The sequence below is a fragment of the Carassius auratus genome, chromosome 50, assembly GCF_003368295.1.
Source record: "Carassius auratus strain Wakin chromosome 50, ASM336829v1, whole genome shotgun sequence".
In the NCBI taxonomy this organism is placed as follows: domain Eukaryota; kingdom Metazoa; phylum Chordata; class Actinopteri; order Cypriniformes; family Cyprinidae; genus Carassius; species Carassius auratus.
Window position 1 is genome coordinate 1,254,664 of NC_039292.1, and position 27,449 is coordinate 1,282,112.

At 34.0% G+C, this 27,449-nt stretch overlaps 4 protein-coding genes and 2 non-coding genes across 9 annotated transcripts; 5 read left to right on the forward strand and 1 right to left on the reverse strand.

The window, feature by feature from the left end:
- Positions 1-1,594: 1,594 nt before the first annotated feature.
- Positions 1,595-8,758, forward strand: LOC113066581 (phosphate carrier protein, mitochondrial-like). 2 transcript variants are annotated; one of them, XM_026238488.1, is made up of 8 exons: positions 1,595-1,702; positions 1,947-2,078; positions 3,207-3,331; positions 3,934-4,113; positions 5,565-5,746; positions 6,087-6,259; positions 7,929-8,039; positions 8,369-8,758. In XM_026238488.1, exons 2-8 carry the CDS (start codon positions 1,949-1,951, stop codon positions 8,527-8,529), a joined length of 1,062 nt encoding a protein of 353 aa, XP_026094273.1. In that variant the 5' UTR covers positions 1,595-1,702; positions 1,947-1,948; the 3' UTR covers positions 8,530-8,758. The 2 variants fall into 2 exon arrangements, with proteins under 2 accessions (XP_026094273.1, XP_026094272.1); XM_026238487.1 differs by lacking the exon at positions 3,207-3,331 and adding an exon at positions 3,477-3,604.
- On the forward strand, positions 5,781-6,011 carry LOC113067333 (small nucleolar RNA SNORA53). Its single transcript, XR_003279320.1, has one exon. It is a non-coding gene; the product is annotated as a small nucleolar RNA SNORA53 (small nucleolar RNA).
- On the forward strand, positions 8,073-8,303 carry LOC113067332 (small nucleolar RNA SNORA53). The gene has a single exon (XR_003279319.1). It is a non-coding gene; the product is annotated as a small nucleolar RNA SNORA53 (small nucleolar RNA).
- A 1,083-nt stretch (positions 8,759-9,841) lies between the features above and the next one.
- ldhbb (lactate dehydrogenase Bb) lies at positions 9,842-16,469 on the forward strand. Of its 3 annotated transcripts, none has more exons than XM_026238483.1 (8): positions 9,842-10,037; positions 11,149-11,285; positions 12,832-12,949; positions 13,021-13,194; positions 13,269-13,442; positions 14,532-14,649; positions 14,834-14,957; positions 15,240-16,469. In XM_026238483.1, the coding sequence occupies exons 1-8, from the start codon at positions 9,857-9,859 to the stop codon at positions 15,420-15,422; spliced, it is 1,209 nt and encodes a 402-aa protein (XP_026094268.1). In that variant the 5' UTR covers positions 9,842-9,856; the 3' UTR covers positions 15,423-16,469. The 3 variants fall into 3 exon arrangements, with proteins under 3 accessions (XP_026094268.1, XP_026094270.1, XP_026094271.1); XM_026238485.1 differs by having other exon boundaries at positions 15,255-16,469; XM_026238486.1 differs by lacking the exon at positions 9,842-10,037 and adding an exon at positions 10,133-10,261.
- A 5-nt stretch (positions 16,470-16,474) lies between these two features.
- Positions 16,475-19,006, reverse strand: LOC113066583 (vesicle transport protein GOT1B-like). The gene is made up of 5 exons (XM_026238490.1): positions 18,830-19,006; positions 18,056-18,147; positions 17,763-17,941; positions 17,190-17,271; positions 16,475-17,085 (listed from the first exon to the last, which is right to left on the reverse strand). The coding sequence occupies exons 1-5, from the start codon at positions 18,852-18,854 to the stop codon at positions 17,047-17,049; spliced, it is 417 nt and encodes a 138-aa protein (XP_026094275.1). The 5' UTR covers positions 18,855-19,006; the 3' UTR covers positions 16,475-17,046.
- Positions 19,007-19,206: 200 nt separating this feature from the next.
- On the forward strand, positions 19,207-24,302 carry LOC113066582 (UDP-xylose and UDP-N-acetylglucosamine transporter). Its single transcript, XM_026238489.1, has 10 exons — positions 19,207-19,434; positions 19,555-19,668; positions 20,279-20,381; positions 20,454-20,503; positions 20,575-20,656; positions 20,735-20,795; positions 21,567-21,676; positions 22,187-22,262; positions 22,670-22,745; positions 22,874-24,302. Exons 1-10 carry the CDS (start codon positions 19,358-19,360, stop codon positions 23,118-23,120), a joined length of 996 nt encoding a protein of 331 aa, XP_026094274.1. The 5' UTR covers positions 19,207-19,357; the 3' UTR covers positions 23,121-24,302.
- The last annotated feature ends 3,147 nt before the right edge of the window (positions 24,303-27,449 follow it).

The window sequence follows — 27,449 nt, forward strand, 5'->3', positions numbered from 1 at the left end:
GTGACCCTTTTTTATTTACAGCAAGGTCAGTTGAGTGACTCACACACACATTCCAGCTATGTTATTGTACCAGGAATGTTTCCTGTAATTTTATGAGTGAGGTTTGATTTTCAGACACATCATTGCACAGAACTAGCAAACAATTTAATCAGTACTGTTCAGAAATGCATATAGCTTATACAAAATATATTTAGCAAAAATTAGCTGTTGTACAATATCAGCGCACATAAATATGTCTCAATCACAAAGAAGTGACTTTTGAGTTGAATGGAATCTCTTGCATAATGCACTTCCGAGAAGCCCCGCCCCTCTGGACAGGTCGAGCTAGTTCTACAATCGAGAAGGCGTGGCTCATTAATATTAATTACGTAATACAACTTACCCAGTTGGCCTTGCTGATTGGCTGAGAATGTTAACTTTTTGGTCTTTTATATGAATAGTGATAGAGTATAATATAAAACAAGGAGTAATATATATATACTGTAAGTCGTTTTGGATAAAAGCGTCTGCTAAATGCATAAATGTATTTATTTATTATATATATATATATATATATTAGTATCATATTACAGGTATTATAAAAAAATTTTTTTTATTTGGTTTAGAGGCAGACCGTTTCATTTTATGCATGTTACTTCTCTATTAAAAACAATAAGTATATAAGACACTTTTTCTTTTTAAAGACATTTTCTTAGCTAAACTTATCATTATATCAATTGCACATAGCTGTAAAATTAAGTTAGAAGATTAAAAAGCATGAAAATGTATATGGTTTGGCAGGACTATTTGATGTGTCATTAAAAAAAATTGAAATATATAATGATTATAATTATAATATACAAGATAAACATATTCTTAGAAAAAATTCAAATAAATATGTAAACTAAATTTCCCACATTTTATAAATAAATTCATGTCATTAGTAAATATAAGAAAAATTATTTGAAAACAAATGTAACTGTCATAATGTCATAAAAATTGAAAATTAAAGAAATACAAACATCTAAAAAAAACTAACAACAAAAAAATATTATTACAGAGGTCATATTTCCCTTTTTGGACATATTATTTTTATACCCTCTGGATAAATAAATAAAACAAAATCAAATAATGTAAAAATAAATCCTACATCCTAATAAACAAAAATATTATCACCTTCATATGTAACATATATAATAACATATTACATGATAAAATACAAAGGACATGTGTCCCTTTTAGAAGAGCTAAATATTCTCTATAAAGTAAATAAATAAATATATAAATACACAACAACAAAACTAGCAAATAAAAGATTATTACACGGGTCATGCCCACATTAAACATATATTTATACCCTTAGGATAAAACCTATAGATTTCAAATAAGTAAAATAAAGCAAAAAAATAATTAATTTAAATAAAAATACCCCTAGATGTGCTAAATCTCCATACAAATAAGTAAATTAATATATTTTATTAAATCACAGCTCATTGTTAATTAATATCACCATGTACCCCCTCTGCACCTCTTTTTTTTTTTATACAATAAAATCGCCGTCTATATTAATATTCATGAACCAAAACTTTGCGATTGCAGGATTTATAATGAGGTGGGAGGGGTCTGCAATGACGCAGTAGCTCCCGCGCTCCGCTCGGTCTCTGTGCGCGCGCAGCCGGTAGAGGAGAGGACGGAGGCGACATCTTGCCACAACTTCACTAAAGTAAGAGTTTTTCCAACCTCACACAACTATTTCCTCGGTCTTCACGAACAGATTGGATCATCATGCCACGTTTTCTTCACATGAGAACCTTAAATAACGTATTAAATCCTAAGTTTAGCGCTGTATCTATTGCATGGTCTGTCTCGGGAGCGCGGGACCGCTGACCTCTCCACAGAGAGAGAAAGGACAAAATACTATTTTATTTGCATGTCAGTGCCTAACCGTGGTTTATGTCGTCCCTCAGACATGTATCCGAGCACACTGACCCAGCTGGCCCGGGGGAACCCCTTCAGCGCCCCGTTGTTCACGCTTCAGAAAGCCGTTGAACCGGAGACTCCCGTCCAGAAGCGTAGGCTCGCCGCCGCCGCGACCGCCGGTAAGATCCCCTCAGAGCACAAAACAACTCATTTTCATGCTTTACCTACAGTTAAAATTAAGACAGGCACCCTTAACCACCGCGGGTTTTTTATTATTGTATTAACGCTTGAAATGGATGATCAGGATTGGAAGGGAACGGTGAATGAAAGTTAGTATACTAGTTGGCATTAGCACCATGCTACTAGCGGTAGTTCCCCTTGAGCTGTAGTTTAGATCATTAGGACGTTCCCTTTAAATGCTTTAGTCCTTTTAGTTCCTAAATTGATTACTTTTATAGGTTTGCGTTAAATAATGGTGTATGTTTTTAGATTCTAATGCACCATATTCGAGTAAATACTTGAAATATGTCAATGTTATTGAGCTGGTCAAGGGACGCGATGTTCTTTATTTTAAGCGTCCTGTTCTGCACATGACCTGCTGTTCGCAATGAGACGCGATCTGATTGGCTCTCTGGCGCAATAGCGCGTCCAGCGCTCAAGAAGGCGCGTTCTGATTGGCTCTCAGGCTGAGGATTCCGGTGTACCTTGCCCAACATCTAATCGTAGTTTTTATTTTTTAATACATTTGCATTTAATAAATGCAAGTTTTTCCAGTGGTTCTTCCTTTAGTGGTTAGTAAAAATGTGTGTAGAGTAAGATTTAGTAGAAACTTGGACTGGCACACATTTATAATAAAAGTGTTCGAATGTATGAGTATCAAATTCATGAAGTAACGTTAGTTGAAAATGTATGTAATGTATACAAAATGCTTAAAATTTACTTATAGCTGCAGAGAGTTGCATACAAATACATTATAATAATTGCTGATTTAAATAGACTGAACTGAATTTTCATTGTCAGATTGTTTATATTAATGTTTTGTGTTACTGAAATTAATATAATTTCTATTATGTTAAAACACATATTTGTAGTATTGATATATTACTACACAATACTTTTTACATTTCTTATTTTCTTTTCAGATTAAAATAAACTGTATCGGTCTTCTAAATGTAATGGGATTGAGATTATAACCCTTGACAAACACGTCACATTGTCTGATAGAAGTTGAAAGGTCATGCTTGAGGATCCATCATGGCAGATGTCTCAGATTTTGTTTATGAACGTGATTGCGTGTTTCTCCTCAGAGGGAGACAGCTGTGAGTTCGGCTCACAGAAATACTTGCTCCTGTGTGGCTTCGGAGGCATCCTCAGCTGTGGGACCACACACACGGCTGTGGTGCCCCTCGACCTGGTCAAGTGCCGGATGCAGGTCCGTGTGTGTGTGTGTGTGTGTGTGTTAGCCGGAGTCACCCGAGTGTGTCCGTGTGAGCTGACCCCAGTGCAACCCCTCATCAGCATGTTAAGTGTTGTGATGCATGAGCATGTGTGTGTGTGTGTGTTCCCTCACGTCACAGAGTCAGCTGATAGCTGCGAGTTCGGCTCGGGGAAGTACTACGCCCTCTGCGGGTTCGGGGGCATCTTGAGCTGTGGTATTACACACACGGCCGTCGTGCCCCTCGACCTGGTCAAGTGCCGGCTCCAGGTCTGTACTCGCTTCCCTCCCCTTCATCAGCATTAAATGAGATGACATCCATGGCCGAAGGTCACAGACACTTTTGAAGTGATTCGACTAACCAGCTAAAATGTTTTTGTAATTGAGAACTCATGCAGTTAATAATGAATGATCTGTGATGCTCTGCCAGTGATGTCCTCCCAGTAACATTTGGTCTACTTTATGATTTATTAATCTTGTTTTGGAAATCCTGCATGTAAATGCCATTTTTGTGTTCCTTCATGAGCTGCCGGTTACTGGTGAAGTTCCTCTGTGGTCGTTTGCTGACTGTCTTTGCAATAACCCAGTGCTGTGTTTAGGTGGATCCAGCTAAATACAAGAGCATCTTCAATGGGTTCTCGGTCACGATCAGAGAGGACGGCGTGCGCGGCTTGGCCAAAGGTTGGGCGCCCACCTTCATCGGATACTCCATGCAGGGGCTCTGCAAGTTCGGCTTCTACGAGGTGTTCAAGATCCTGTACGGTGACCTGCTCGGAGAGGTGAACGGATTCTAAATTGAAGTATTTAACAATGTGTGACTTCGTAATGTAACACTGTGACGATTCATTTACAGAAATGTAATTTTTGGCTCCAGGCAGTTGTACTTTTTTGGGTAGTTGAAATCAATTAATAGTAATTGACAATTAAATGGTTAAAAATAGTCAGATTGTTACCTTTTTTAAGTTTAATTGTTGAAAGACTGTGTATATAGTATTTATATACAAATAATAAATTATATATATTATAAGTTAATTTTGTATCTTAAGTAAATTCATCATTTGAAAATATATATTAAATATAAATAGTCAAATGCTGTAATTAGAATATTTTATATATTTTAAGTGAACTATTCAAACTTAAATTGTTAAAATTATTGGATGCTTTGTAATACAGACCTTAGGTTGGATTCTTTTATAAAGAAGACTATCTGCAGATTATTGCAGAAGTGGAATCATTTCAAAATATTAAAGTATCAAAGTTGTTTAACTGTTAAGAAAATGCACTGTACCATTTTTATTTGATATTAAATATTTTTCAAAATATTTTTGAATCCAATAAATTGCTATAAAATGAAAACCTTATGTCTAAAGTTATGTTCCAAATTTGAAGTTGATTTAAAAAAAAGGTTCCTGTGAAGTTTTATCTAGGGTGTTGTACCACAAACAGCCACCGGGTGACTGGATTTTTTTTAAATGCATTTTTCTGTCACAGATTTCTAAATATGAAATGTTGATGTTACTTCTATCACAAAATAGAAATCACTCAGACCTTTCCGACTATATGTATTTTGTCAAGATTATAAAAAATATATATTCTAAAAGACCATAGTACATTTTGTAATATGACACCTGACTCCACCCAATAAGAGGAAGGAGACTGCCAGAAGATAACAAAGTACCATTTCCACAGTAACAAAATGTCCTCAAATGATAAGTAATTTATGAGTATTACTAAGATATGTGACAGAGAAAAAAAGATCGCCAAAAGGCCCACCGGTGGCACTTAAGAGGTTAACGCATTATAATATAAACAATCATATACCATAACTATTTTAACAGTTGTAATTTAACTTTTTATTATTTGTTATTTAATATTAGTATTTAAATACAAATAATACATTATAATTTTACATTTATTGTTTTATATTATTTGTAAATGTACATAATTGTAAAATCTATTTAACATAAAAAATGATAATTATTACAATTTTATATTACTAAAGTTTTTTTTTAAGTGTATGTATCATTTTATATGTTAATTTATTTACACATTTAAATCCTAATTTAAATTTCTAGTAAAACATGTAATGCAATTAATTTTTAAACAGTATAAATTAAATATCAATAGAAAATTAGGACAAATAACTAACACACACACACACACACATATATATATGTGCACCGTAGAGTTGCTCCACCGGCTGATGCTCATGTTCTTCCTCTCCTCTCAGGAAAACGCATACTTGTGGAGAACCTCGCTGTATCTGGCTGCTTCTGCCAGCGCTGAGTTCTTCGCAGACATCGCTCTGGCCCCTATGGAGGCGTGTAAAGTGCGAATCCAGACTCAGCCGGGCTATGCCAACACCCTGAGAGAATGTGCCCCCAAGATGTACGCCGAGGAAGGACTCTGGGCGTGAGTGTCCTGTACTTCAGACTCACAGCAGCTCAACACGCTCCTTAGATCCACCTCTGGGGAGGTTCTCCGCTCCGGTTCTGTTGTGTTCTCTCTCTGGGAGCAGCAGGATCCACCCGGAGACTCCCAGCAGCTTCACGGCTGTACAGTTGGAGGTGCTTGAGTCATTGGCGTGTGAGATCAGTCCACCTGCTTACCCAGAATCCTCTCTGCCCTGATCCTTCACAGGAAAACACCAGAGCAGAACAGCTGGAGAGCAGACAAACTATATACAAGTAGGCCCTTAACCCTGACCTGTGTGTGTGTGTGTGTGTGTGTGTGTGTGTGGCTCTTCTGGCAGGTTCTACAAAGGTGTGGTTCCTCTGTGGATGAGACAGATCCCCTACACCATGATGAAGTTCGCCTGCTTCGAGCGCACCGTAGAGCTGCTCTACAAGCACGTGGTGCCCAAACCCCGCAGCGAATGCTCCAAACCCGAACAGCTGGTCGTCACCTTCGTCGCTGGTTACATCGGTGAGCCCCATTATTATTGCTTATTTAAATTGCCTCTTATTTATAATAATAAAATAATATATATAATCAATAATAAAAGTTAATGTAAAACAGAATATAATTTAGTGAAATATATCAATAATATTTGTAAAATTATTTATATATATATATATATATATATATATATATATATATATATATATATATATATAATTTTTTTTTAATCAAATCAATTATATGCATTTTAAATCAAATCAATATTCTTAATAATTAATAAAATGTATTGTTTTACATTGAATAACAATAATGAATATAACAATACGAACTGTTATATTATTAATAATAATTGTAATATTAATTTTATTTAATGTAAAACTGGTTTAATATATATTTTTCAACTAATATAATTTTATAAATATTGATTTATATTATTATTTTGTTTTATAAGCCAACACATTTTATAAATATAAAGTATAATTTTACCAATATTGATTTTTTTTAGCATGTGCGTTTGGCAGTGTTTTTTTTTTTTTAGGATTATTGATAAACTACTGTCGTTTGATTTTGTATTTGTTTATTTGAATTAGTTAAATCATGTCTGAATTTATTATGTCTGTATAGGTCTTTTATTAATTTTTAGTTTGTTATTGGAGTTATTTTAAAATGTCAACAAACTAAATGTAAATGAAATAATATATTTTGAATTTATAAACGTGTGTGTTTTTCAGCGTTTGGTTATTTTTTTTTTTTTGGTTATTATCATTAATATTTAAAATAGTTTTTAGATTAATTTTTTGTTCTTCATTTAAATGTTAAGTTTTGAAACTGTTGTATGCATTTCTCTATTATATCTAATTTCTTTATTTTTAAAATGTCTATAGGTAGTATTTATAAAGTGTTAGGTTTTGGATCAGTTTTTAGTTTTTTTTACTACTATTGATTGCTTCTGTTGTCACTTTGGTTAAAAGCATCTGCTAAATGACTAAATGTTTTGATTATTGATATTATTATTTTACCATATACATTTGAAATGGTATTACTCTATATTATTAATATAATCATTAATGTTATAATTTATAAAAGTATACACTATTATTTTTTTATTTATTAATCATATCACCAGTTTAAAAAAAATGCTTATTTTATTATTTTTGAACGTTTTACATTTATTTTTATTTTCCTATTTACTTATTCTGTATTAATATAAAAATTATCATTAATATTATAATCAAATTTAAAACCATTTCTTTTTTATTTTTATTAATCATTTGTCACCATATTAAAAAATGCTCATTTCATTTATATAATTTTAAGAAATTTATGAAAGAAAAACATTTATTATTAATTTATCATATTAATTTCATTATCATGTTTAAAGTGTGTCTGTGTGTGTATGTGTATAGAAATAGATATATATATATATATATATATATATATATATATATATGTGTGTGTGTGTGTGTGTGTGTTTTATATATAAGTAATTAATAAATTACACAAATATATATATATATATACGGAGAGTGTTCAATATAAAATGTTTGTAGTTTTAGGTAACTTTGAGAACCCTTAAAAGGTGTGTTAGGGTTAGGTGCAATTTATGCATGTTTTACATTTATCAGCACTACACTTTTACAGATCTGGGTTGTTTAAATCAAGGTTGTGATGCATGTTGTCTTGTGTCCTGCAGCTGGTGTGTTCTGTGCCATCGTGTCTCATCCTGCTGACTCCGTCGTGTCCGTGTTGAACAAAGAGAAGGGAAGCACAGCTGTGCAAGTGCTCAAGAAGCTTGGACCAAAGGGTGAGACTTGAATCTCAGTTCACTGTGCTTTACAACACGCTCCTTAGATCCACCTCTGGGGAGGTTCTCCGGTCCGGTTCTGTTGTGTTCTCTCTCTGGGAGCAGCAGGATCCACCCGGAGACTCCCAGCAGCTTCACGGCTGTACAGTTGGAGGTGCTTGAGTCATTGGCGTGTGAGATCAGTCCACCTGCTTACCCAGAATCCTCTCTGCCCTGATCCTTCACAGGAAAACACCAGGGCAGAACAGCTGGAGAGCAGACAAACTATATAAAATGTTTTCGTCAATTCAAAATGGATCTACAAATCAACCTTTGTTGTGTATTCTCAGGTGTGTGGAAGGGACTCGTCGCCCGTATCATCATGATCGGTACCCTGACGGCCCTGCAGTGGTTCATCTACGACTCGGTGAAGGTCTACTTCCGCCTGCCCCGCCCTCCTCCCCCCGAGATGCCCGAGTCCCTCAAAAAGAAGCTCGGCCTCATCGAGTAAACAGCCTCATTTCCCCTCGACTCAGCCGAGCACTTCCTGTTTCCTGTATTTAAGTCTGTCCTGAGCCCCGCCCACCTCTGACATCATGACGGTGAAGGGTAAACACGCCCCCTTCTCTGAGGAGATCCATGTCTAAATAGTCTGTGTACAAATGTTTATGGCTTGAATGAATGCCGTCCGGTTTTAACCAGTATAATAAAAAGCTACCTGGATATTATACACAAGAAAAGTGGTTCGTCTCTTATTTCGGCGTGTTCTCAAAGCTTGGATTCATTTATTTTGGACACATATTTACAGCTTTTGATGTTAACATTTTTAGGCAGATGTTGCAGTAAGTGTCTGTGGCCAGTAGAGGCTCTGCTCCCCTCCTAATTTTGAAGGCACCAGTTGTTTTAACTGTATAAAATCATTTATAATTAAGCTTGATGTTGCAAACTGGTATTTATTTTCTTATTAGTTAATTAACAGGACATATCGTCTACTTTAACATATCTGGCAGTAGTGTTCTTTACATTTGAATTTGTCAAATAACATTTTACAGCATCGAGTCACAAATTAATAAAATGAGTTATCTAAGATTTTTAAGTAACACAATAGAAATAGTGCTAGTCATAAGTCATTAATATTTAATGTATTTAGTAAACACCGTTTTGTTGTAACATGCCTTCGTTTTTGGAAATCTGGCGTAGAAAAATAGACTTGCTATTAATTTAATAAAAGATGCGCTATCAGAACCTGCTCTGAAGTCTCGATTTGAATCAAATGATTCGCGATCCGATTGGAGCGCTTCGGTGAAAAGTGAATCATTTTGCGACGCAATGGTAAACATTCGGAGTTTTCTCCCATCATTACCGTACTTTTTGAAAATCAAAGTGATGTTGAAATACTCAAATGAATGGCTGCTTTGATCTGTTTATTTATTTTTCCTAGTGAATCGATTAAACGTAATGATCGAAGTCACGAGTTTGAATCAATCGCAGCGATTCAAGCGTAAATGACTCACTCAATTGATTCAGTTTGTCGATTGCTCGGTTTTCTACAGTAAGTTTCAGAATTATTGCTAGGGACAGTTTAGTAGCGTCCCAACTTAATTCCACACCCTTGAGGTAATGACACACAGTATTAAGATTTTTTTTTTTTTCATTTAAGTTATTTGTCTTGTTGAGTAGTAGCATAGGCCTACAACAATCGCTTATTCAGGACCGTACTAAATAAAACATGCAATTTCCGACGTTTCCTATCAGATCTCAAACGGACGTTTAAAAGATGTTTATGATTTATAATGTTGACATCTTAAAGACGTCTATCAGATGTTTGCACACAGCAGATGAAGCGACCAGACGTGCAGTGGATTACAGTGACCTCATCATCTCTCAGTCTGCCGGAAGCTGGCACCAGAGATGGCAGTCTAATTCACTGCAGTGCCCCATATAGCCGACAACAACAGCCTGCCATGCTCGTCTCGTGCTGGTGTCTCTATCTGGGAGCCCAACGCCTCTACAGACACGGTAAGACTGAGAGTGTTTGCTGAAAATGTGCATTGATTGGACACGAGAGGAACAGTGTCAGAGTGCATGTGTTTGTGCACCTCTCTGGAGGAGTGTCCTGTAAGTGACCTTGATCTAAACACACCACAGGATCACTAGCAGTAGCATATAAACTGACGCAGGTTCATGCATTACAGCAGCTTTCATCTGATTCTCTGTGATTGACTGAGGAGCATCTGACTGAGGTGAGATCCTCCTGCAGCTATGTTTCTAATAATAGGTTCTTTAGGTTGAGGTATGCTCTAAACTAAGGACAGCTTTGGGAATGGTTTGCTCGGTGATGTTTTGGTTATAAACAGGACTGGACGGGTTTTTTGGGCAAAGCTTCATTTTAATCTTCTGTTGGGATTTGCTTGCTGCATCACAAAGTAGTCTTTTATTAGCCTTGCAAATTGAAAAAAAAAGAAGGAAAAATTATAATAATAATTAATCTGACAAAAAACACAGCATTTTTTTTCTTTCCAGAAGAATGTATAGTACATTGTAGTATACAAATGCATTTATTTATATATATATATATATATATATATATATATATATATATATATATATATATATATATATATATATATAAATATATATATATATATATATATATATATATATATATAAAAATATATATATAAATATAAATGTGTTATATATAAGTAATTAATAAATTACACAAATACATACATATATATATATATATATATATATATATATATATATATATATATATATATATATATATATATATATATATTCAAATTAATTATTTTAATTAACGGAGGTGTTCAATATAAAATGTTAGTAGTTTTAGTTAACTTTGAGAACCCTTAAAAGGTGAACTCTTGTGAGAATTTGCTGAGGAACACATGAGCTCGTGGTGACATCTCTGACTCTTGATTCAGACTTTGGTATCTCGGTAAATCTGAGGACAGTTTGAGTTATTGTAGAGATCTTTAAACGAGACCCAGGTGAGATACAGCAAAAAGATTCAGAGTCATTGCATTGCTGCCTGGGAGAAATAAACCATATGTTAGGTTGAGTTTCTATGTTCGGGGTGTCTGATGTTCCTCTTCCTCTGTAGTGTTGAGTATGGCGTCGGTCGTGCAGAAGCTCATCACTCCTCTGTTCAGCGGGACGCTGGAGCCGCCGAGGAACAAAGTGACGGTGGTTGGTGTGGGACAGGTGGGGATGGCCTGCGCCGTCAGCGTCCTGCTGCGGGTACGACTCTCTCCTCCTCCAGTTATTGATGCTGACAGGCTCAGACTGTGCTTATCCTTCACCAACACACTCTGGACTTTGAGACGCACAAACATATTGCTCAGTCTCTATTGATTGAACACGGGGTTACGAACACTGTTTACTGATGATGTCAGCGGGTCATGCTCCAGTGTTTGTCTGCGCTTGACTTTAATCAGACTAAAGGTGAACCACCACAGGCTGAGAAATATCAGACGAGTCCGGGGGAAAGTGTTTGTCTCCAGAATTAAAGATATAATGTAAATAAGAGAAACAGCAGATTTAGTTTGATACAACTCTTCTATGAAAAACATGTTTTCAGTTATCATTTGATTTAATTAGTAATAGTTATAGTAGTAGTATAGTATATATTGATAATATTTTATTTGTATTTTAATGTATTATTATTATTGATATTTTCATATCGTTAGTAGTATTATTTGTTATTTATATTTTTTATTTGTTGTTGCTGTTATTTCATATTGTTATTATTAAGAGTATTAATTTGATTTCTTTAAATTTTTAAAAAATATTTTAATTATTATTCGAAGTAGTATTGTTTATATTTCCTCACTTATTATTTGTATTATTACATTTTAAATAATTTTAATTTTTGTTATCATTCATGTCATTGTTTTTACTGTGTTATTTATTATTAATTAAAAATATATATTTTATATTATTATTATTAACGTTTTCATAATTTTATTATTAATATTATTACTATTAGAGGCATTAGTATTATACCTTTTGTTTCATATTACTTTTATTTGTAGTATTTATATTTTTCAAATTATTATTATTATTAATATTTATATTTTTCATATTGTTTTAGTAGTAGTAGTTTTTCTACAGTTTCATTTATTATTAATGTTTCTTATTTTTTTCATACTTTTTTAGTAGTAGTAATATATAGTTTTCATATTATTATTATTATTATTATTTATTAGCAACATTATTTCAATTTTTCATATTTTTATTTGTATAATTTGTATTCATTTTTTCATCTTTATTATTATTTGTCAAAAAAAAAAAAAAAAAAAAAAACGTAATGAAGCAGTCTTGTTTTGAAACATGAAATAAACCTACTGTATTTTTCGGACTATAAGTCGCACCTGAGTATAAGTCGCATCAGTCCAAAAATACGTCATGACGAGGAAAAAAACTTATATAAGTCGCACTGAACTATAAGTCGCATTAATTTATAGCATATACAATATATATAATATATACAAGATCCAAGAAAAACGCATTACCATCTACAGCCACGAGAGGGCGCTCTATGTCTTCAGTGTAGACTACAGCAGCACTGAGCAGCATAGAGCGCCCTCTCGTGGCTGGAGATGGTAATGTGAACTCTTGGTTAATTTCTCTTGGTTCATGTCAAATTAATTTTGATAAATAAGTCGCACCTGACTATAAATCGCAGGACCCGCCAAACTATGAAAAAAAGTGCGACTTATAGTCCGGAAAATAAGGTAAGTAGATAGTAGTGTGTAGACGTGATGAATGTTTCTGTCTGCTGCAGGATCTGGCCGATGAGCTTGCGCTGGTGGACGTCGTAGAAGACAAACTCAAGGGCGAGATGATGGACTTACAGCACGGAAGCCTTTTCCTAAAGACACCCAAGATCGTCTCAGGCAAAGGTAGCGCTCTCCTCCTCAGAGACTCTTTCTCAGTGGCCCAAACCTCCTGAACGTCTGGTCCTGTCCTGTAGATTACTCTGTGACGGCGAACTCTCGGGTCGTGGTGGTGACGGCAGGCGTGCGTCAGCAGGAGGGCGAGAGCAGACTGAATCTGGTGCAGAGAAACGTCAACATCTTCAAACACATCATCCCGCAGATCGTCAGATACAGTCCCAACTGCATCCTCATCGTCGTGTCCAACCCAGGTGCCCATGAGCACACACCATCGTACATCTCACTCTTTATTTGCTTATAACACACGGTTCTTCTGCACACATAGTGGACGTTTTGACCTATGTGACCTGGAAGCTGAGCGGTCTGCCCAAACACCGCGTCATCGGCAGCGGGACCAACCTGGACTCGGCTCGCTTCCGGTATTTGATGGCTGAGAGGATGGGCATCCATCCCAGCAGCTTCAACGGATGGATTCTGGGAGAACACGGCGACTCCAGCGGTGAGACAAAAATATATCATGCAATATAACTTAAAAAATTAATAATTAATAATAAAATGTATTAAAAACAATACATAAAAATATAAATAATTTAAATATTTATTTTATTCAAATATAAATAATTGTAATTAATATATGACATAATAAAATAAAATTTTAAGAAGTAATACAATAATTATTTGATATATATATATATATATATATAATGTATTTATTATTACAGTTTCAATAATGAATAATTAATGATGTAAATATAATTATACACATTACAGAATTAAAAATAATTTTTTTATTTAGCAATTTTTAAATGTAAGCATAATTAAATTATATACATTTAATAACATATATTTAATAAATTACAAAATTTTTAAATAATTATGTATTATTAAAATACATATAAATATACAATAAACATACATTAATATATTACATGTATAAAATGGTTATCAAAATAATGATTTTTCATATTTATTATTACAATAAAAAGAATTAGGTTTATTGTGTAAATATTAAAATAAATTAGGTAAATATAACAATATCAATTATAGGCAAATAATTAATAAAACATGAAATTATTCCTCATATTATTAAAATAATTACATTCATAAAATTATAATTATTAATAGTGAATTTATTAAAACTTCAGAATGTTATTTTTATTTAAGATTTCTATAAATATAAATTCAATTACATTTATTAAATATAAACATAAATATAAAAAAATTAGTGCAGTCAAATGATTAAATCGTGATTAATCGCATCCAAAATAAGTGTTTGTTTACATTGTGTACTGAGTATATTTATTATGTATATATAAATACACACACATACAGTATATATTTAGCAAATATTTACATGTACAGCATATACATTTATATTATATATAAATATATTCATGTAATATATAAACTCAACAGATTTCTCTTAAATAGATGCATGCATGTTTGTATTTATATATACATAATAAATATACACAGTACTTTCATTTTGCACTAAAAATATATATACAAACACAACTTTGAGTTAGTTTTTTTTTCATTCAACCATTCATGGTCTCTCTGTGTGTGTGTGTGTGTGTGTGTATCTCAGTTCCTGTTTGGAGTGGTGCAAATGTAGCCGGAGTCAGTCTGCAGAAACTCAATCCAGATATCGGCAAAGACACGGACAAAGAGAACTGGAAAGAAACACACAAAAAGGTCGTGGACAGGTACAGGACAGTTATATCATGGAGTTTATTAAATATTGTGTGTTTGAAACACATTACACATTTGAAGCAGTAGGCTACATTGACACATGACTTGACTATAAAGCTTGATTAATTCAGCGTGGTGTTTAGTTATGTTTTATCAGCTATTCTGCCAGAAGTGCTAGCATGTGTGTGTTCCCTGCAGCGCTTATGAGGTGATCCGACTCAAGGGCTACACAAACTGGGCGATCGGTCTGAGTGTGGCCGACCTGACAGAGAGTCTCATGAAGAACCTCAACCGAGTCCATCCCGTGTCCACCATGGTGAAGGTCAGGACCATCATTACACTCTACTGCTCACATGTTTGCGCTCCGCTACATTTAGTTCTCTCTGTAGCTGATACATTTGTTGCATTGAGTTGCTCAAAAGTGACAGTTGAGACATTTAGAATGTTACAAAAGATGTGGGTTTAAATGAATACTGTTCCTTGCAACATTCTATTCATCAAAGAATCCTGGAACAGCTTTAAACAGTAGGCTTTCAGGTATAGAGTAGCAATCTTGAAACCCAACACGATTCATAATTAAGTATAACGCTGACTGAAGGAGAAGATGAATGTGTTTCAGGGGATGTATGGCATCGGTGACGAGGTGTACCTGAGCCTGCCGTGTGTGTTGAACAGCGCTGGAGTGGGCAGCGTGGTCAACATGACCCTGACCGGCGACGAGATTTCACAGCTGAAGAAGAGCGCGGACATGCTGTGGCACATCCAGAAAGACCTGAAAGACCTGTAACGCTAACTCACAGCCAATGCTAGTATTCACCGCTTCCAGTGTCATGAAATGTGATTTGATGAACATGTGCTCATCCTCAGGTCATCTGAGATTAGGATGAGTTTGTTTCTTAAATCAGATTTGGAGAAATGCAGCATTGCATCACTTGCTCACCAATGGATGTGAATGGGTGCCGTCAGAATGAGAGTCCAAACAACTGATAAAAACATCCAATACAAATACGCAGCTTTTCACTTCTCAAGACATTAACTGGAATATTGTGATGTCTTTATCAGCTGTTTGGACTCTCATTCTGACGGCACCCATTCACATCCATTGGTGAGCAAGTGATGCAATGCTACATTTCTCCAAATCTGATGAAGACACAGACTCATCCTAATCTTAGATGGTCTGAGAGTGAGCACATGTTCAAAAAAGTTTCATTTTAGGATGAACGTTTGCTTTAGAATAATTATATAAACACATGATTGTCAAATTAGCACTTTGTGTGAAAACAGATCTTGGTGTCTGATGGTGAAATATAGCTAATATTATACATTAGAAAATCAAACGTTTGGGCACACTTTAACGAAAAGATGATTTGTGATCTTAAAAACCCCTTTTAATAAAAAAAAAAATTATATCGAAATTGTGCCAACATATAAATTATCTAACAAAACGATTAAAAAAATAAATGCATTGGAGCAAATTAGTAAGAAAAAAAGAAATCAAGCTTTGAAATCATATTACATGTTTGAGTGTTTTAAAGCATCTCATGGTGCACCTCATTAAAGTCCAGAATTGTCAGAGTCTAGACAAAGAAAAAATATGTCTTTTGTGTTAAGTTTTAATCAGTAAATGTGAAAGAGATTCATGAAGAAGTTTATAAAGAAGCTGCGTCCAAATGTTTGATTGACACTGTTACACTTCCAACTGACTGTTGGTTACAGGAACTAGTCAACGTACTCACTAAATGTCGAATAAAAGAGCAAAGTGTAAACCAAATGCTAGCAATATACAACTGTTGTGTAATATTTGCAATGAGTGCTTATAAAAGACTTTAAATGACCGTAAAGGATATAATCCATTTATTAAACAGGTCCGTAAAAATGTACATTAGTCTCACATTTGAAGTATTTACAAATTCTTAAACAAGTCAGTCATGTTTTATAACATGTCACAGGTTTGGTGAAGAGATGATGAAACAGTCTCCGCTCCTCTAGGTGGAGCTCTTGAGGAAAAATGTCCTAATTAGATTTTGACAAATAAAAGAGCAAAACAGAACAGTTGGCGTGTAAAAGCATGATAAAAAACAAAACAGAAACTATTTCATTCAGAACCCAGTGATTCCTTTCAGTTGTGGTTGGTTCACTTGATCTGCCCATCTTGTGGTCATTTAGGGGTTTAGTGGTCCCTGTCGCCCCCTGCAGGGGGAGACGTGTGATGCAGTAACAAAAACAGTGCCTGACTTGGTTTGGTAAGCAGTCCCAGAAAAAAAAAAACACCTGAACGTCTTCACAGGTAAAGTATCAAAAGTCGTTCAGAAATGTTTTCCAGCAAGACGCCGAACCAGAAGCACTATTATTACAAATATAAATATGAGCCATTCATAGAAAACTACAAGAAAGTACTAAAGTGTTGACCGTTATACCATGGTGTTGCTCTCGCCGACTTTATCCACCAACTAAAAGAGAAACAGAACAACATTACTATAGTCATGTGTCACCTACACAAGCAAACAAATACCAAGCTAGTGATAAAATAATCAGCAGACTGTGGTTAACTTACTCCGCTGATACCAGGAAGATTCAGTAAATATCCAAGAACAGGCACCCTCCTAATGAAGCCAACCGCTACTGGGAAAAAGCCCCTGAAAACAGATGGACACCAAATTATAATCAAGTCATATTAAAGCTAATACGAAACGAATAAGGTGGATCCCTACTAAACTCTACCAGCAATAAAAAACATGTCTTATATGAGCATGCATGGAGTTTATATCTGTTGTTTTGAAATCAATAGTTTTAAAATAGTGTTAAATGATTGCTACTCGTATCAAATAACAGCAGAAACTATAACATGGTTATTTATAGGGTTTAGAGATTACCAACACAGACGCTGTTTTGTGAACTTAAGTCACAGAAAATGTGATATGCAGACTATGTTGATTCTTGTTTTATTACAAGTGCTTCACTTTCTGCTTTTGCTTGCAAACCATTCGGTTCCGGGTTCAATTGTTGTGATTTCAAGCTACTTGTGCATATTGTTGGTTTAGGTGAAATAAAACTCTTTATGGTAATGCAAAACCAACCTAAAGATCTCAGCAGGGGTTATATTTCGTGAAAAAACAAAACGACTCACCGGAAAAGGAGAAAAAATCCGTAGACTTCGAGAACGACGCCTACAATCGGCCATCCGATGAGCACCACTAAAACACCTCCCAGAAAGAAACCGGTGGCTTTTATTTTATGCCGCTGGAAGAAGAACCTGAACGTCCGTTCCAGTCCGATAACGAACGAGAGACCCGCGACGAACAAGATCTGCAAACACAAAAACACATCCAGGTTCAGTTAATCACCTAACACAAATCTGAGCGTTTACGTCACATTTTTGTTCATTCAAACAACTGTTTCTGTGTTGAAGCAAACACTCACATTTCCAATGGCCAAGAGCGCTTTATCAAAGAAAAGAATCATTCCGAAGAAGAGGAAAAAGACGCCGAAGCCCGTCAGCCCCATCCCGATCTCTGTAAAAAACAGCTTTTATCAGTTCTGCATTACAAATGTAAGTAATCTCATGTTCCATGAACCGATTTAGTAAATTTCCTACCATAAATATATCAAAACTTCATTTTTGATTACTAACATGCATTGCTAAGAATTCATTTAAGGTGATTTCTCAGTATTTAGATTTTTTTGCACCCTCAAAATTCCAGATTTTCAAATAGTGTCTTATAATAACAAACCATACATCAATGGAAAGATGATTTATTCAGCTTTTAGATGATGCATAAATCTCAATTTCACAAAATTTTTCTCAGAAAAAAGATTTGTGGTCCACACAGTCACAATATTGCAGTGTTTGATTATCATATTCCATGGTCTTTGCATTGGACTCCACAGCACTTCAGTAAATATCATTTTATAATCATAGATAGATAGATAACATATTTTTAAATTATAATACTGATCGAGGGTACATTAACATAATGGAAGTGGTATTTTAATGGGATCACAATTATTCTAATAATAGATGACATAGTTTCACTATAGCAGTGATTTGATTGTTCTGTAAGAGGCCATGCCGTGTATCCTCATTCATTTCCATTCATCCCTTCCTCACCATTTCAGCTTTGAAGCAGTATTTTTAACATTTATATCTGAGAAAATAACATTAACACAAGCAGATATGATGTAAAATTTACTTACTCTGTGAGTCCGTTAACGAAATCATGTTTGTGCTGTTTATCAGATGGTTTACTGAATGATGTGTGAAACTGTTGTGTGTGTGTGAGAGATCGCCACGACACCGGAAACACGTAGAAATATTTTAAACGTCTGAAATGACGCTGGGACGCGGTGACATAAATTCAGATAACGTTTATTATTATTCTTTTTACTTTTTTATTTAAAAGCTATTTTATTATCACTGCTTCCTCTCGCAATTATAATACTCTCACGCAAATGCTGAGTTAGTTTGAATGAACCTAGTCGCTTTTGGTTGCGTTTCTGGGAACTGTAGTTTTCAGTACTGTCCGCATACATTCTGATTTAGAGCCAAAAAACTACAAATCCCAACAGGCGCAGTAGGAAGCAGGAAGACCTGTGTATTGCTGGGAGACTTTCATTGAAGTATCACTAGTTCACTAGTGCTGGAACGTTTAGACATTTATAATTCACAATGCCAACATCCGGATTAGTTTAAAACTGAAATAATTATAATTTTAGACTTTGACAATGAATACGTTATTCGCGATTGCTTTAGTTTTCGTTGGTTGCTGCAGCAATGTTGTGTTTTTGGAACTTTTGGTTAGGTGAGTTTCATTTCTCTCATCATGTATGATCTTTTTTTTTCATATTTGAGTCTGTATTCACTGCATTTGAACTTCTTATATGCTGCTATTTCTTGCTTCTTTAAATTCAATGTGTTACAGGGATTTCCCAGGATGTGGGAATATTGTCACATTTGCTCAGTTTGCCTTTATTGCACTTGAAGGGTTCATCTTTGAGACAAACTTTGGACGCAAAAAGCCACACATACCCCTCAGGTTAATAATATGTTAATATTGTACTCGCATGCATGTATTTTAATGATAACAGGCTTGTCAGAACAATGTAAATGTCATTGATTATAACAGTCCCATCATGTTATGCATTCGTTCATTCATTCTTTTTTCAATAAATAAATGCATAATTATATTATATAATGCATAATAATTACTCAAACAACCTGTTTTTACTTGTTGAACGAGGTAAAAGGCAGTGATTGATTATTATATTATTACAGGTGAGAGTTGAACGTTTTGCTTTGTCACAGTGACATGGTGTGTCAGTCAACAATATTAATTCGATTTAATAAATAATTTGCTTTAACAACTTGATATGATATATAAACAAGATTATTATATAAAATATTCAGTGGGATGCACCAGGTATGTCAAAAGTAATCAAAAAGTATTCAGATTATATTACATAATAAGCATAATGTAGTAGAGTGCATTACTAATTATAATTGTTGTCATATAATTTGAAATCAGTACAATTTGTAAGTAATCCATTAAGTATTTCTCATATATATGCATTGCATTATTTCAATTTAATTTTTTCCCTCCTACCTATGAGAATTTCATGACTTTTAATGCATTTCTGTCTTTGCAGTAACTATGTGATCATGGTGACCATGTTCTTCACCGTCAGCGTGATCAATAACTACGCCCTGAACTTTAACATCGCTATGCCTCTGCACATGATCTTCAGATCGGTGAGTTGCATTTATTTAATTGCTTTAAATCTGTGTCTTATAGATCTCTGTAACTTCTTATTTTGATCACAGGGATCTTTAATCGCAAACATGATCCTCGGTATTGTCATCTTGAAGAAAAGGTAGGCTGAAGATCATGCACAATTCATTGCTTTTTTTTGTGCATATTATTCAGGCACGTTATTACTTGCAGATATTCGGCGAGTAAATATCTTTCCATTGTGCTGGTGTCTGTGGGCATTTTCATCTGCACTATTATGTCTGCCAAACAAGTGGTGAGTCACTCCAGTGATAGTTTGTACTTTATTGCACATTTATCTGAACCTAATACATCAGGTTTGATCTTTATGCAGAATGCTGAGAAAGGGGCCACAGAGGAAGATGGTTTTTATGCCTTCATGCATTGGCTTCTGGGTAATATTCTCCACATTCACACTCAGACAATGCTTGCATTTAAGAGTTGCATTTGCAAACTGTATAAAATATACTACCATTTAAAAATTAAATTAGTTTGTGAATTGGCGTTAATAACAATATGCATCATTGCATTATTATTAATGGTTGCATGCTGCATAATGTAGTATAAATTACTAATGTACAAAAGTTTGAGGTCAGGTTTTTTTTTTAAAGGAAATTAATACTTTTATTTAGCAGGTAAGACATTTATAATTTGAATTAAGATTTAAGATTTGAATTTGAATTTTAAATAAATGCTGTTCTTTTGAACTTTCTGTTTATCGAAGAATCCTAAAAAAACTAAACATATCACGGTTTACGCTCGGATATGAAGCAGCACAACTGTTTTCAACACTGATGATAATCAGAAATGTTTCTTGAGCAGCATATCATCATGATTTCTGAAGATCATGTGACACTGAAGACTGGAGGAATGATGCTGAAAATACAGTGGAGCATCACAATTTTAAAATGTAGTAAAACGCATAGCAAAAGTATGAAATATTATTACAGATTTTACTGTATTTTACTTTTATTATTAAATAAATACAGCTTTGATTAGCACAAGAGGCTCAGAAATATAAAAAATCATACCAACCACAAACTTTTGAACAATAGTGTACTTATTGCAAACTGCTGAATTAGTATCAGTAGTTCTGAAGACATGTACGTATATGTGGTTAGTTATTCTGCATCATATTTGACTGCATTAATGCTGTGGTGTTTCAGGTATCGCCATGCTGACGTTTGCCTTGCTGATGTCTGCGAGAATGGGCATTTTCCAGGAAACTCTGTACAAGGAGTATGGCAAACACTCCAAGGAGGCTCTGTTTTACAATGTGAGTCCCTAACTGAACATACAGAGGAATGCCAAAGTTTGGGAACCCCTTGCACAATCTGAGAATATTTGTTTTACAAAGTAAGAAAGATCATAAAAAATGCATGTTATTTTTTTATTTCAGTACTGCCCTGAGTAAGATATTTAAGAGGTTTACATTTTTTTTTTAAATGTCGCCATTCAAAAGTTTGTGAACCCTTGGTTATGTGGTTACCTGATGATCCACGTCTGTCTTTCTGTTTTGTGATGGTTGTGCATGAGTCCCTTGTTTGTTCTGAACAGTTAAACTGAGAACTGTTCTTCAGGAAAATCCTCCAGCTCCTGCAGGCAAACTTTTGAATGTGAATATAAAAAACAAGTAACATGCATTTTGTATGATCTCACTTATTTTGTTTCATTCACATTTTCACAGATTCTGCAAGGGGTTCCCAAATTTTCTCTTGCCACTGTATGATGCTGTATTCAAGTGTGCAACATTGGTATTGAGAGGGATTTTTCTGCCCTGTTTCAGCACTTTCTGCCATTACCAGGATTCCTTCTGCTGTCAACAGACATCTACAGACACGCCGTGCTCTTCAGCCAGAGCTGTGAGTCCCATTCTGTTGGGACTAATACAGTAAATTAGCCAGCACCGCTCAAATGTTTGGGGTCGGTAAGAGTTTAAAATGTTTTTTTAAAGAATGCTCACCAAAGAAGCATTTATTGGGTCAAAAATGCGATATTAAAACAGGAGTATTATGAAATATTATTACAATTTAAATCGCAATTAATTATTAATTGCAATGATACAGATCATATTTTGATGAATAGAAAGTTCAAAAAAGCAGAATTTATTTGAAATAGAAATCTTTTGATCACTTCTGATCAATATAATGCAACCTTATTGAATTGAAGTGCTGATTTCTTTCAAAACCCCAAATGTTTGAATGGTGTATGTGTGCCTTAAAAAGTCTTACTTTGATTGAAATGACAAACCAGTGACTTTCTCTCAAAGCTCCAGTGGAAGTGCCTCTGATTGGTCTGTCTGTGCCTGTCTTGTGGTTTTACCTACTGATGAACATCATCACCCAGTATCCTTTCATATTTGTCATTTTCTTTATAGGATTTTATTGGATAGAACTGTAGAAAGCCATGGTGAGAAATCTGTCTACAGTCATTATGTTTCATTGGATACTTTATCCTTAGCCTGATATTTCAGATATGTTTGCATCCGCGGCGTGTTCTTTCTGACCACAGAGTGTGCGTCGCTCACAGTTACACTAGTAGTGACGCTTCGCAAATTCCTGAGTCTCATTATTTCCATCCTGTACTTCAACAATCCCTTCACAGCCTGGCACTGGTTCGGCACGGCCGTGGTGTTCCTGGGAACGCTGCTCTACACGGAAGTGTGGTCAAGTGTTCGTGCAGCAATGAAAGGAGAGAAAGTTGACAAGAAGGCAGAGTAAATTATGGAAGAACATTTCATTATTAAATCATGTAATAAAATAAAAAAAGGTAATTGTGACTTTTATCTCAAAGTTCTGACTTTTTTTCCCCAACTCTGAGTTTATGTCTTGCAATTGTGACAAAAGACTAAACTCAGAATTCTGAAAAAATTTAAGATTTCAAGATTCAAACTCAGAATTCTGAGAAAAAAAACATCAGAATTTCAAGATTAAAAATCAGAATTCTGAAAAAACGTCAGAATTTCAAGATTCAAACTCAGAATTCTGAAAAAAAAAAACGTCAGAATTTCAAGATTCACACTCAGAATTCTGAGAACTAAAACGGCATAATTTCAAGATTCAAACTCAAAATTCTGACAAATAAAACGGCATCATTTCAAGATTCAAACTCAGAATTCTGAGAAACAAAACGGCATCATTTCAAGATTCAAACTCAGAATTCTGAGAAATAAAACGGCATCATTTCAAGATTCAAACTCAGAATTCTGACAAATAAAACGGCATGATTTCAAGATTCAAACTCAGAATTCTGAAAAAAAAAAACGTCAGAATTTCAAGATTCACACTCAGAATTCTGAGAACTAAAACGGCATCATTTCAAGATTCAAACTCAGAATTCTGACAAATAAAACGGCATCATTTCAAGATTCAAACTCAGAATTCTGAGAAACAAAACGGCATCATTTCAAGATTCAAACTCAGAATTCTGACAAATAAAACGGCATGATTTCAAGATTCAAACTCAGAATTCTGAGAAACAAAACGGCATCATTTCAAGATTCAAACTCAGAATTCTGAGAAATAAAACGGCATCATTTCAAGATTCAAACTCAGAATTCTGACAAATAAAACGGCATCATTTCAAGATTCAAACTCAGAATTCTGACAAATAAAACGGCATCATTTCAAGATTCAAACTCAGAATTCTGAGAAACAAAACGGCATCATTTCAAGATTCAAACTCAGAATTCTGAGAAACAAAACGGCATCATTTCAAGATTCAAACTCAGAATTCTGACAAAATAAAACGGCATGATTTCAAGATTCAAACTCAGAATTCTGAGAAACAAAACGGCATCATTTCAAGATTCAAACTCAGAATTCTGAGAAATAAAACGGCATCATTTCAAGATTCAAACTCAAAATTCTGACAAATAAAACGGCATCATTTCAAGATTCAAACTCAGAATTCTGACAAATAAAACGGCATCATTTCAAGATTCAAACTCAGAATTCTGACAAATAAAACGGTATCAGTTCAAGATTCAAACTCAGAATTCTGAGAAATAAAACGGCATCAGTTCAAGATTCAAACTCAGAATTCTGAGAAATAAAACGGCATAATTTCAAGATTCAAACTCAGAATTCTGAGAAAAAAACGGCATCATTTCAAGATTCAAACTCAGAATTCTGAGAAATAAAACGGCATCAGTTCAAGATTCAAACTCAGAATTCTGAGAAATAAAACGGCATCAGTTCAAGATTCAAACTCAGAATTCTGAGAAATAAAACGGCATCAGTTCAAGATTCAAACTCAGAATTCTGAGAAATAAAATGGCATCATTTCAAGATTCAAACTCAGAATTCTGAGAAAAAAACGGCATCATTTCAAGATTCAAACTCAGAATTCTGAGAAATAAAACGGCATCAGTTCAAGATTCAAACTCAGAATTCTGAGAAATAAAACGGCATAATTTCAAGATTCAAACTCAGAATTCTGAGAAATAAAACGGCATCAGTTCAAGATTCAAACTCAGAATTCTGAGAAATAAAATGGCATCATTTCAAGATTCAAACTCAGAATTCTGAGAAATAAAACGGCATCATTTCAAGATTCAAACTCAGAATTCTGAGAAAAAAACGGCATCATTTCAAGATTCAAACTCAGAATTCTGAGAAATAAAACGGCATCATTTCAAGATTCAAACTCAGAATTCTGAGAAATAAAACGGCATCAGTTCAAGATTCAAACTCAGAATTCTGAGAAATAAAACGGCATAATTTCAAGATTCAAACTCAGAATTCTGAGAAAAAAACGGCATCATTTCAAGATTCAAACTCAGAATTCTGAGAAATAAAACGGCATCATTTCAAGATTCAAACTCAGAATTCTGACAAATAAAACGTCAGAATTTCAAGATTCAAACTCAGAATTCTGACAAATAAAACGTCCGAATTTCAAGATTCAAACTCAGAATTCTGAGAAATAAAACTGCATCATTTCAAGATTCAAACTCAGAATTCTGAGAAATAAAACGGCATCATTTCAAGATTCAAACTCAGAATTCTGAGAAATAAAACGGCATCATTTCAAGATTCAAACTCAGAATTCTGAGAAATAAAACGGCATCATTTCAAGATTCAAACTCAGAATTCTGAGAAAAAAACGGCATCATTTCAAGATTCAAACTCAGAATTCTGAGAAATAAAACGGCATCATTTCAAGATTCAAACTCAGAATTCTGAGAAATAAAACGGCATCATTTCAAGATTCAAACTCAGAATTCTGAGAAATAAAACGGCATCAGTTCAAGATTCAAACTCAGAATTCTGAGAAATAAAACGGCATAATTTCAAGATTCAAACTCAGAATTCTGAGAAAAAAACGGCATCATTTCAAGATTCAAACTCAGAATTCTGAGAAATAAAACGGCATCATTTCAAGATTCAAACTCAGAATTCTGAGAAATAAAACGGCATCATTTCAAGATTCAAACTCAGAATTCTGAGAAATAAAACGGCATCAGTTCAAGATTCAAACTCAGAATTCTGAGAAATAAAACGGCATAATTTCAAGATTCAAACTCAGAATTCTGAGAAAAAAAACGGCATCATTTCAAGATTCAAACTCAGAATTCTGAGAAATAAAACGGCATCATTTCAAGATTCAAACTCAGAATTCTGACAAATAAAACGTCAGAATTTCAAGATTCAAACTCAGAATTCTGACAAATAAAACGTCCGAATTTCAAGATTCAAACTCAGAATTCTGAGAAATAAAACTGCATCATTTCAAGATTCAAACTCAGAATTCTGACAAATAAAACGTCCGAATTTCAAGATCCAAACTCAGAATTCTGAAGAAAAAAAAGAATTTCAAGATTCAAACTCAGAATTAAAAAAACAAATCATCAGAATTTCAAGATAGAAACTCAGAATTGCAAGTGAGTCAGAAAAGTCGTACTTATGAGATAAAAACTCACAATTACCTTTTTGATTCTCTAATTCCATGGTGGAAACAAAATTATAAAATAATCTTTTTAAGCTGTAATACCTCTTTAGCTTCGTGTGAGTGTGTTTTGTTAGTGTGTGTCCCATCACTATTCATTTTAAGTTATTCACTGTGAATGGATGAGTGCTTGATGTACATTTGGGCCAATTTAATGAGCTGTTTTTGAGCCAGGTGTGAGTGTAAGTTTGAATGTTTATCTGTAAGCTTTCACAATCCACAACCTGTTTTCAGTATCTAGATCTGTTTTTGAAGAAATAGACACTCATTTTATTCCTGGAATTATATTTACTTCAAGAAAGTCACATAGATCTACTTCTACACACATTAAAACTACTGCTACTATTTTTCATATGTTTTGATTACAAGTTAGCGGTATTTATTTCTTTCCAATTTTTAAACACAGCCGTTTTTAGTAAATCATTAAATATGTGGGCCCACTTACATGTGTCTTTGTTCGGTTGAAATAATAAGTAAAAAAGACTGAAAGATAATGCATAGACATTTAAAGTTGTAGTCACCTATAATATTTGTAATTTATTATAGAAAACATGTCTACAGATGCTATGTTCATGATGCTAGTGTTTGTAATTTGGCATGGATTTGTGTAAGAAACTTTGTTTATCAGCTAACACAAACTGAGACCTCATAAAGTGGAGGAAATCATTTATTTTGTGCAGTTCTTTGAATCTCATCTGTATTTTTTTCTTGCACCTAGTACATCACATAGATCTCTGTTTTTATTTCTATAAGACTGTATTTGCTATAACAAAAATGTTTTCAGGTTTCACACAGTACAAACATGTTACCACGTTAAATCATTATAATTTAAAGAGATTTTTACACAAAACAATGTTACTATTTTGAATAATAATAACATCATGTATTATTAATATATCACATTAGCCACGCCCCCAGACATATACAGGTGGTTTTGTGAAACAGCACAGAATGTCAACTTTAAGTATTTATAAATTTAATTAAGCTTGTATGCTCCTAGATGTAAAAAATAACATTTATTTCTAATTGTGAACATTCATTATCTAACAAACAAATTTTCCACCAAAAATACAATAGTTACTGATAGTACTGTGAAGTTA